Source organism: Cervus elaphus, chromosome X (assembly GCF_910594005.1).
Source record: "Cervus elaphus chromosome X, mCerEla1.1, whole genome shotgun sequence".
NCBI classification, from domain to species: domain Eukaryota; kingdom Metazoa; phylum Chordata; class Mammalia; order Artiodactyla; family Cervidae; genus Cervus; species Cervus elaphus.
The window spans coordinates 112,515,322-112,526,684 of NC_057848.1; the positions used below are offsets into that span (position 1 = coordinate 112,515,322).

The following is an 11,363-nucleotide window of genomic DNA, read 5'->3' on the forward strand; positions in this document are numbered from 1 at the left end:
TAAACTTTCTGTAAATGATGTCTGTAAATCAAGTAGCACAAAGCTTTACCTATAGTAAAATTACACTGGTACACATTGGGTAGTACCATTGCCTTCTGGTAACTAAATCCCTGGATTTGACCTGGATTCAAATTCCAGCTCCAACTCTTACTAGCTGGATGACCTTGAGCTAGTTACCTAACCTCTCTGAGCCAGTCTTCTAAGTAAAACGGGGATAAATACATAGGCACAAGACAGATATAAGAATTAAGTGAGATAAAGTATATAAAAGTGCCTGGGATAGTTCCTTTCCTTCCAATGCACCCCTTTCAGCTCCAAGAGTCAAATAATAAATGGAAAAAAATGCCATAAATGTAATCAGAAAAAACTCATTAATACTCATTAATACACATAAAAGAGTACATACAAATCAATAATAAAGACATAAGACATAAACAGACAATTCACAAAGCAAGCAATACAAATGGCCCATGAATAAGAAAAACAAATGTTTGACCTAAGGAATGCAAATTACAACCAATGATATACCATTTTTAGCTCCAAATTAATAAAGTTTTTAAAAATATGATACTCAATACTGGACAAGAGTGGTAAATTAGTCTCACATTTGTGGTGAGGGTTTAAATTAGAATCACCCTTCTGGAAAGAAATTTGGTAAGAAAGAAATTTGTATGCCACAGGCTTTAAAAAGGTTAATACTCTTTGATTCCATAAGACTCATCCCAAAAGCTCATTCTGCAGAATTAATGTATATGCTTTCACGTGTATGCAAAACAAGGGAAAGAATCATTTTGTGTACAAATGCTGATGTAAGCTCAGAAAGAGGGATGGAAGGATACACACCAAATTGTTAACATCAGTGGCCTCAGGGCAGTAGGACTGGGAGAGGAGGGAACAGGAAGATTATTAAATATTTTTTTATAAACCTCTGTATTGTTAGATTTGGTACAATGAAGGTGCATTATTTTGTGATTTAAGAAACTTAGCAAAGTACAGAAATAAGAAAAAATGACTGAGGTAGAAAATTTATTAGAAAAAGAAAATTGTAGATGTGACAAAGATTTATGGACAAAGTTATCCATCACAGCATTATTTATAAAAGTTGAAAGTAAGTATCTAATAATAGGGGACTAGGTAAATAAACTGCACTAAATTCATGGGATGGAATATTATATGCTCATCAAGAATGATGTTTGTGGGAATTTCCTGGTCGTCCAGTGGTTAGGACTCTGTGCTTTCACTGCCAAGGGCCTGGGTTCAATCCCTGTTAAGGGAACTAATCCCACAGGCCACGTGGTGCAGCCAAAAAATGAAAAGAATATGGTTTGTGAATATTTAATTGCATGGAAAGATACTCAGTATAACTTTAGCAATAAGTTAGAAAGAGAAGAGTAAAAAACCTAGATGATTTCAACTATGTAAAAAATATATAGTCACATCCATTAGGATGGCTACTATCAAAAAAAAAATAAGGAAAAGAGTAAGCGTTGATGAGGATGTAGAGAAATTGGAACCCTGTGCATTGCTCGTAAGAATGTAAAATGGCGCAGCACTGTAGAAAACAATAGGAGGCTCCTCAAAAAGTTACATATAGAATTACCATGTAATCCAGCAAGTCTAGGTATACAACCAAAAGAACTGAAAGCATGGATTCAAATAGATATTTGTATACCAATGTTCATAACAGCATTACTCACAGTAGCCAAAAGATGGAAGGAAATGAAAATATAGGTCCACACAAGAACCTGTCCATGAACATTCATAGCAGTTTTATTCATAATTGTCCCAAAGTGGAAACAACCCAAGTGTCCATAGAGATGAATGAATTTTAAAAATGTGGTATATCCAGATAATGGAATATTATTCAACCATAAAAAAGAATGAAGTACTGATACATACTACCATGTGGATGAACCTTGAAAATGTTATGTTAAATGAAATAAGCCAGACACAAAGGACAAAAAGTATATATGATTCCACTTAAATGAATTATCTAGAATAGTCAAATTTATAGAGATGTGAAGAAGAATAGAAGTTACCAGGGGCTGGGGGAGGAGGAATGGAGAGTTATTGTTTAATGGGTAAAGACTTTCTATTTAGGAGAATAAAGACATTTTAGAAATGTATAGTGGAGGTGGTTGTACAACATTGCAAATATACTTTAATGCCACTGAACTGTACACCTAAAAATGGTTAGAATGGTAAATTTGATGTATGTATATTTTACTACAGTAAAAAACTATGCCACAAAAAGACATATTGGGAGGAAATACACTAACATTAAGAACATCTCAAGGACCCTTTCAAACTGTTATATTTCTATTTTTCAAAACATTTCAAAGATCATTTTTTTGGTAATTGAGAAAAAAGTTTTTTTTTTCAAGATTCTGAGGCTATAATAGTTCTGAAGGATTAACCTGGTTGGAAGTTTTAGTTGAGTTCAGCACTAAGCAGATATGCTCACCTTCCACAGATCAGCCAGGTAGCCATGCTATCTGCTGGAAACCAAATACAGAAACAGGGAACAATAGTAACACCCACCACTGCCACATGTCTTTCTCCAGGCAGAGCTTGGTGAGTTTGTACTTCCTTCTACCTCTAAGAGAAACTAGCCATCCTAGGCCAGGGCTCACCAAAACCCTGGCATGGGAACTGTGTGTCCAAAGCCCAGAGGCTCTGGGGTAACAAGGTCTTATAGTTTTCTCTCCCAGCAAAGGCTGGGCAGGGCTCAGGCCTGTTTAGGGGGACGTACTCCTCTCCTATCCTGGTTGATCCTTCTAGCAGATTTGGGTTGAGAATATAATAGATACCTTCCCTCCAGGCAAGAGGAATCCAGCTCCTCCCATCTCCTTGGAAGAGCCTTTAGAAATAGAAGGGAGTAAACACCTCTCTTCCTCATCTTCTGTCACCATCCCAAGAGGATACCAGTGATTATCACTGGGGCTCAAGGGTGAGAGACTGGGGTACTGAACAAAGACGGTGCTGGTAGGTCCCCACTTTGGATCTGAGCCGCTCCAGGGGCTCCCTACAAGTTGGCAGTAGGTGTTGCTGGATCCCCTGGCACTTGGTCAGCTTCTCGCTCCAGTCTCTCAGTAGTCAGCTGGGCACTGCCTCTGACAGCTGGAGGGAGTTTATTAAGAACGTCTTTATCCATGTGTGACTGGGGAGACAACGGACAGACCTGTGGCATCCTCCCACCTTTCAGCTATGTGGCCGGGATGGGTCCCTTTCTGTTGATGAACCTCAGTTGTCCCATTTGTGAAAAAAGGATTATAAGAGTACCTGCCAGCTAGGATGACTGTCAGAACTAACTGAGTTCATGGACACACATAAAGCCCCTGGCATCTCCTAGGCACTTGAAAGCTGGCAGTTTTCTTTTCCCCTTTCTCTTTCTTCTTTGGTGCCAGCCTGCCTTTTGCCTTCTGGCCCAGAGACTTGTAGTCCAGGTTCCAGCTCCTTTTTCAAGAATCCATTCGAACAGGAGCTTTGGCCCTGGCAGCTCCTGTTACTCCACAGTAACTTCTCCCTTCCCCAGGGCTAGCTTCAACTCACCTGGTACCCTTGCTCTCCCCTCTAAGCACCTATCTGGCTAAAAAATTCAGGCTTTTCTGAACCCCCTTACATGCCCAGGAAGAAAAGTCTGGTCCAGCATCACTGCACACACCCTGGTTTGCACCCCTGTAACCATAGGAATAACATATCTGTTCCCAAGAGGCCTCCTGGGTCAGCATCAGAGAATGGTGCTCCTGGAGGCCCACATTTGTCTACCCCAGCCTCAGAAGCTGCCTCTGGCTTTCCAACAAACACCTGCAGCTGGAATCCACATGCAGCTGAGATGTGAGCTGGGGGCAGGGAGGGGCAGGTCTGATTCCCGAGTGCAAGGGCACACAACAGGTAAACAGCCTCACAGGGTGGGACTGCCCTGAGGGAGAAGTTTTTCTAGGGCAAACTCCCACCCTCGAGTCTAAGGTGTCCTATAGATGTACCCACATACTGAAGGGTGGGTGTGCCCTTTCCCTGAGATACTGATGCTGCAGGAGGAGACCAACACACAGCCACGTGGCTTAGGAGCACCCTCCCGTGCTTGTGATGTGTTTGGAGATCCTTGGCCTTCCTTTAGTCCAAGCCCCACCGGCACCCACTGTCTCCCCTTTCCTCACCCTTCCCTCCACTGTGTTCAGCAGACTCTTCCAGCCAGACCAAGAGATGGGTGGGAGGCTGCTGGGCTCCCTTCCTCCACCTAATTCCCCCCGCCCCCACCTTCAGGAGATACCAGTGTATCCTTCCTGGAGGTTCCCGTTGCTATGGTGACTATAGTAGTCAGGCACCAGCCTGTGGGAAGGATGGGAAGTTGCCATGAAGAAGACTGTGTGTCTGTGTATCTATGTGTCTAAGCATGTGTGCACATGTCCACCCTGAGTGGGGAGGAGAGAAGGCAGGAAGGAGAAAAAGAGCAGCGAGGCAGAGAGAGGACAGGAGAAGAGGGGACCAGAAGATCAAAGGGGGCAGGAAGATGGATGGGGATCAGAGAGGCAAACAGTGAGTGGGCTGTGAGGGATGCGAGGGGTGAGGGGGCATGGAGGTGACAAGGGCAAGAGGTATAGTGTTTAGGGGATGAGGCCAGAAGAGGATCACAGTGGGGCAGGGTAAAGGTTTGGGGAGTGTGAGAGACAAGGGGAATGGAGCAGGATGGGAGAGGGGAGAGGGCTGGCTGTTAGAAGGGAGCAGTGAAGGGCGAGGGGGAAAGGAAGGGGTGGGAGCAGGTGGGGGTAACTGTGGGGAGAAGTGGGGACTAGAGAAGTGTAGGTGTGGGGATAAGAAATAGAGAGTGAGGTGCAGGTGTGGTTTGGGAAGGGTCTAGGGTGACCTTCTGCTTACCTGGTGGCTCAGACGGTAAAGAATCCGCCTGCAATGGAGGAGACTGGGGTTTGATCTCTGGGGTCAGAAACATCCCCTGGAGAAGGGAATGGCTACCCACTCCAGTATTCTTGCCTGGAGAATTCCGTGGACAGAGGAGCCTGGGGGATACAGTCCATGGGGTCACAGAGTTGGACACGACTGAGTGACTAACATAGGGAGACCTTCTAGCAGGAGGTTGGGAAATTTGTGTGGTCCTTGGTGTAATGATAGGGGATGTTGGTGGTGGGTCAGAATTGGGGCGAATGTGGGGATTGGGAGTGGGGTGGGTCAGGATGGGGTGAAGGGGTTCAGAGTGGTGTGGGCAGCATGAGGCCACTTTCCCACTCCCACATTTACACTCCTACATCCTGTCTGAGCTACAAACACTGCCTTTTCCCTATCTCTGGCCCTTCCCAGAAGCCCAGTGCTCAAGTCTGTGGCCAACGAACTTCCACAGATCTGGATGCCCCTCCTCGAAGCTTTGACATGGTTCCTAGGAGCCTGCTTCTTGACTGACCCCCCCCCTTCCTTCCTCCACCCCCCACATGTGAACAGGTTCTCTGCCTGTAAGAACCCTGGGTCAGGGAAGCTGACTGTGGGGCACTGTTTCCTGCCTCCAAGCTTGGGTGACAACAGGGACCACTTGCCAACTTGGGGCTCCTGCCCTTAGCCCAGTGCCCTGAGCTTCCTGCTCACAGCACCAGTGTTAGCCTGGGAGTCCTGATTGGCAGGAAAGCTGTGGCAGGTGGGAGGAGAGAGGAAGGCAGCGAGGCAGAAACAGCTGCCAGCCGGAGTGGAGGAAGAGCAGGGCCCCTAGAGTAAGGGCAGAAGGCAAGGTGCTGGCTCCGGCAGCCCCTTCCCCTGCTTGTGGGTGTTAGGCCTCCTTCCTGGCCCTCTCTATTCAATACTGCTGCTGAGGGAGCAGCCTCTGCTCATGAGCCTGAGCTCTGAGCTGACACAGACCTCAGAGGTGGCTGGTCCAACCTGCCCTATAAACTGGAGTCAGTCATCTCCACAGCAAGTCCTCCAGGGGTCTGCCTGAATCAGCCTAGACCTTTCCCCTGGGAGCAGGAACTCACCTCTCAAGGTACTCTGTTTCTTCTCTGGAAGGAAAAAAAACTGTTAACTGAACAACTCTGATATTCCAGGTCTAAGTACTGTGCAGATTTCTCATTAATAATGAGCTCACAGGGCCATTCTAATGAATTAGCTCCATTTTACAGATGAGAAAATTGAGGATGAGAGAACTGAAGTCCCTAGCTCAAGGTCACATGGGTAATACATAAAAGAGCTGGGTTTGAGCCTAGGACTTTCTAACCATGAAGTCCCCCTGGGGTTAAGCAGGACATGCCTCTTCTTTGGCACCCCGACAACTCTTCTGAGGTCTGAAGTCAGAGACCATACCCTCCTGAGTCTCCTCTTCTGGTGAAATAGCTCCTTCAACTATATCCAGGAGAACTTGGGTTTCAGCCTCCTCCTACCTGCTCAGTGTGAGACCCGGAACCAAATATACAATCTGCCAGGTGGGTGCAGGTCAGTCTAGAGGAGAAGAGTACTACTGCATCCTTCCCTGGCCCTATGGCTAGTGAGAGAGCTGAGAACTGGCCTTCTCTTGGGCTTCTATCTCCTCCTGGATCAGAGTTATGAGAGAAGAGGTCAGGGTTTTGTTCTCATCTTCACCACTGTCCCCATCAGACTATACTGAATTTAGAATAGGGAAGGGGCAGGGGTGAAGGAAGATGCAATCAGAACCAGGCAGGGCCTGGCAGGGTTGGGAGATGGAGAGGGCTGGGGGAGTGAGGGGGTGGTCCAGTAACTGTAGGCAGGGCCAGGAGGGCCAAGCAGAGCGGGAAGGCAAAGCCTGAGGGGGTACCTGCACAGGGACTTAAGGGAGGGGTGGAGAGTGGCCCTGGGGGTTGGGAGAGGCCAGGGTGGGGATGGGCATCAGTCTAAGTTATCATCACCAGGCTGTAAGAGAGGAAGTCAGTCGCACATTAAGGAAATGTCGCAGCTGGTACTAAATTGGGAGGTGTCACAGGCAGCAGTGAGGACAGGTATGATGCGTGGGGCCCTGTGTGGCCCAAAACAGGGGCAGATATTGCAAAGGGAGAGAACAGGGTTTCTGGGGCTGCCCCGGAAAGATCTGAGATACTCGGGACAGGCCCCTGGGGATGGGGTGGGGGGGGTGTCACCTGGCCCTGGAGCAAAGTCTCTAGGTTTGTTTTCCAGCAGCAGAAGAGGCCTCCTCACCCTGGCCTGGGGCTGTGGGCTTTCCACCCTGGAGAAGCTTGGAGGACAGGGCATTATCTCCAAGGGGTCCCATTTGGGGGAGGGGCTGGGCAGGAGGGCTTGAAGCTGCAGGTCAGACTAGGGATCTGCAAAAAAGGTCTGGGATAGAGATGGGGCACTGGGGTGAAGTGAGAGAGGCTGCAGGAAGGAGGGGAACAGGGCTGTCTTTTCCTGTAGGGCCTGTAATACAGCTGGATTGAGAGGCCTGTGGGTGTAGGCCTCAGCGGAGGGAGAGCACGTTCTCGGAGAGGGTGGGAAAGACAGGAAGAAAGCCGTGGAGCTTGCACTGCCCTTCTCCCGGCACAGCAGGCAGCAAGAGAGCAGGCGGAGTTCACTTGAGAGGGAGAGAGACAGTGAGAGAGCGAAAACGACAAGGAGACAAAGGAGAGCAGGGAGGACCCAGGCCACTGTGGACTACATAAGACACCATGGCCAAAGCATGGGCTTAGCACCAACACCATGAGGGTTAGAGGCCTGGTACTCCTGCTCGTTAGCTGAGTGGCGTTGGGGTAAACTGCTTGAGCCTGCACCTCAGTTTCCCCATCTGTAAAATGGAGCTAATGATGCTGGTATTACCAGCCTCCCCAGGCAGTTGTGATCTCATAATATATGTGAGAGAGGATAAAAACCCTAAGCAGGACATCACCATCAGATGTTCTATTATTCTTACAAAATATTGTCAGCTACCTCTTCCCACTTCAATTTCACAAAAGTCTCAGGATGTGGGCAGAGCCAGGGTTATTATCCTTGTTTTATGAATGAGGAAACAAAAGCTTAGAGAAGTGAAGTGACGTGCCCAAGGTCACACTACAAACAAGTGGTAGAGATAATCAGGCCTTCTGAATCCAAGAGACCAGTTGCCTTTCTCCATCAAACTGCCTGATAAAAATAATCAATGGGAGGGGTTATTATTTAGTGCCACATCAGACAGAGTTTGAAGCCAACTGTGACCTGGAGAAAAAGAAAACCCCATGGGAAAGTTGTGGCATGGTCTCTCTTTTATCCTGCAGATTGTGGGAAAGAAAATGTCAGGGCCATGGGGTCAGAGTGAAGACCACAAAAAGACAGACATCCTTTATTCTACTTGCTAGTGGGCTGCATCCTTCTGTTTGTGCTGAGTGTGTGTATCTGTGGCTGACATCAAGGGTGTATGTCTATCCCTATGTGACAAAATGTGTCCTTTTTTCATGTGACGGTTTTTCTGCCTGTGTGTCCTGAAATGCTGGGGAGATGCGCAAGTGTATGACACCATGTCTGATTCAGTGGCACTGTTTGTGGGTGTGCCGACCTCTCTCCATCTCTGTGTGACTTTGCCTGGGGTGGTGGTGGTGCTGTTTGGCAGTGTGTGCATGTCTGTCTGTACACCTTTAAGAAGTGGAATATCTCATTTGGTAGTGTGAGTGAGGCAGTGAGTCAGCTGAGGCTGAGGGAGGCGGGAGGGAGACAGCTAGGTTACGAGAACAGGAAAAAGGAGAACAAGAAAGTGAAGTCAGGAGCAAGGAGCTACCCCTTTCCTCCCCAACCCCCTGCTCAAATCCCTAAGGAGCCCACCGAGAACTTGGAACCCTGCAGAAAGCCACGGTGTCACATTGCATGGAAAGGCGCACTTTCCGCCCCTCCCCAAAGCCTCAGAGGGAGACAAGCTAGGCTGGGAGGTAACAGTCTCCCTCTCAGCCCCCAGTTCTAGGATGGGTGAGGCCAGCACCCCACCTGGCCTCTTCTTCACTTGACCCTTTGACCTTGCTGTTCCTTTTCCTTTCAAAGGCAGGCCACCTGGCAGGCTGCACAAACAAAGGAGTGGCACCATGTCCCAAATGTTTACAGCCCTCACACACTGACTGTCCAGAACGACCCTGCTCAGGGTCAAGAAGTTTCTCAACACTCAGCTCTGCCCCAGGCGGGTGCATTCTGCAGCAGCCTCACCTCTCCTCTGGATGCCTGTCCCCAACAGCTAGAAAGCCGGCTTTTCTTCCACTGCCACCCCAGTGTGCTGGGAAGACACCTGAGACTTGTAATGCACCAGCCTCCAGTGATCCTCTCACAAGCTGTTGTGCTCCGTTCCCAGCTCCTTCTCTTGTCGGGGGAGAGGAGCTAGCAGCTTCCTTTCTTGGGAGAAAACAGGCACCCCGGGGCTCCACTTGCCTAGGCTCTGACCAGCCACCTCAGGTCATATAAGGTCAGCAGTGTGCTGTGTCCCACGACCAAGCGCCCCTCCCCTCACCCACTGGCAGGGGCTGAAGAGTGAGGGTTAGATGGCAAATATTCTTCCCCTCACCTTTGGCCTTCCCCTTGTAGCAGCCAGTCCCAGGACTTTCCATTCCAGTCCAGGAAAGGAAAGGGGCACCGCTGGCTAAGGATGGGGGCTGGGGGAACCAGAGCCCTCTTTCCACCCCTTTGCTGACTTGCCCCCCCCCCCCCACAACCCTTCCCGCCTCATGCAGGGGGCGGGATGCAAGAAAGCCCTTGTCCGATGGTGCCCAAACCCAGAATCAATTGAAGTTGGCCAGGTGGTTACCTGACCTAAATCCCTGAGGCCCCTTCTCCGCGGAGGGTCCCACAGCAGCACTACCCGTGGCCCACTGACAACGGTGGGGGTGATGGGAGGCGGTCGGGTGGGTACAGGGGGAAACCTTTTTTCTCCCGGTTCCACCGCCACCGTTCCCGCCGCCAAAGCGGTAGCCGTTGTGGCCGCGGACGCCAGTCCCTACCTTACAGCCTTTCGTGCAGGACCGGATTGAATACTCTTCTGCCTGTAAGTATTTATGCAGCACGAGGTCGAACTCGTCATATTTTTCCTGAGCATGTCGGTCGAGCCGCTGGTACGCCTCGATACAGTTGCTACACACCTCCCAGGCCCCGGAGCCCGGGCTAGCCACCACGGCCAGCAGGTCCCCCAGCAGGTTGTCCAGGCTGCAGTCCAGGCTGTCGGGGCGGTCCATGCCCAGCAGCAAGTCCCAGACCGTGTAGGTGTCGCAAAAGGAAAGAGTGAAGTTCCGAAAGTGGCCTTTGAGCAAGTTTTTTTTGGCGGTGGGGAACTCGGCCGGGGCACGGGAAGGGGAGTCGGGGGGCCGCAGAGGGGGCGCTGGGGTAGTCGGTTCGAAAAGTCTCTGCAAAGATTGCAATTTGGTGCAAGCTGCGTCCAGCCCCGTGGGTTCTGGGACGCCGCCGCAGTCCGGCCCGGGACCGGCGGCGGCGGCGGCGGCGGCTTTGGTCAGGTTGCTGTATCCCGGGCCGCAGGTGCCCGGGGGCGCGCTGGGCTGGCCGGGAGGCGGCGGCGGCGGCGGCAGGGGCAGCACCGCGCGAGGAGGCACCGGCTGCCGCTCCCGGCCGGCCCCCCAGGGCGGCCGCATGGCGCTGCTCAGCTCCCTGGCTCGGGGCCGGGCCCCCGCGCACAGCCACAGATGGTCAGCGAGCAGCACGGTGAAGAAGAGCAGGGACGCCAGGGACAGTCGCCATCGCTGCGCCCGCTCGGAGTCGGCGCAAGGTTTGTCGCTCGGCCTGGGAGCCCAGCAGCAGCAGCAGCAGCAGATAGTCAGCGCGGCGGCGTCTTTTCCGGGCCACATCCAAGCGCCCCTGAACATATTTCAGGGGGGTCCGGGCTGGAGGGAGCAGGCGGGCGCGAGGCCGGACGGCCGTCTCGGGCGGGCGGCTGCGCGCCGCTCCGCGCTCCCCGGCGCCGTCCAGGCTCTACCTCGGGGGCTGCATGGCGAGGCAGGCCGGCCCGGGGCCCCGCTCAGGCCGGAGTGGCGGGGCGCTCTCGCGCCGTCCTCGCGCCCGTCCCGCGCTCCCTCGCTCGCCGCCCGGGCGCGGCCGCCCGGCCCGCTAGGCACTGCCCAGCGTCCCGGCGCGGGGCGGTGCGGGGCACTGGGGCGGTGGCGGCTGAGGCGGCAGCGCCGCACTCCTCATAGTGTCGGGCCCCTCAGCTGCCCCGAGCTCAGCGCCACTCCACTCCGCGCCGGCGGCCGCCCGGCTAGCACTCCGCTCCGGCCGTCTCGGCTCGGCGCAGCTCTGCGCCCCTCAGCGCCGCCGTGCGGGCCCGGTCGCCGCGCTCCGCTCAGCTTGCTCGCCCCGCACCGCTCCGCTCCCGCCCGCCCGTCCACCCGCCCGCCCGCCGGCCGGCTGCCCGCTCCGCACCGCTCCCTGCCTCGCTTGCGCCCTCCTGGGCCCGCCGGCCG

At 52.1% G+C, this 11,363-nt stretch overlaps 1 protein-coding gene across 1 annotated transcript in view; it reads right to left on the minus strand.

Annotated features, from left to right (window-relative positions):
• NALF2 (NALCN channel auxiliary factor 2) overlaps window positions 1-10,919 on the minus strand; it is a 28,260-nt gene extending 17,341 nt beyond the window's left edge. Inside the window, exon 1 of the mRNA XM_043897193.1 lies at window positions 9,897-10,919. Within this exon, the coding sequence (XP_043753128.1) occupies window positions 9,897-10,769 (873 nt within the window). The 5' untranslated portion in view covers window positions 10,770-10,919. The remainder of the gene's footprint in view (window positions 1-9,896) is intronic.
• Between the last annotated feature and the right edge of the window lie 444 nt (window positions 10,920-11,363).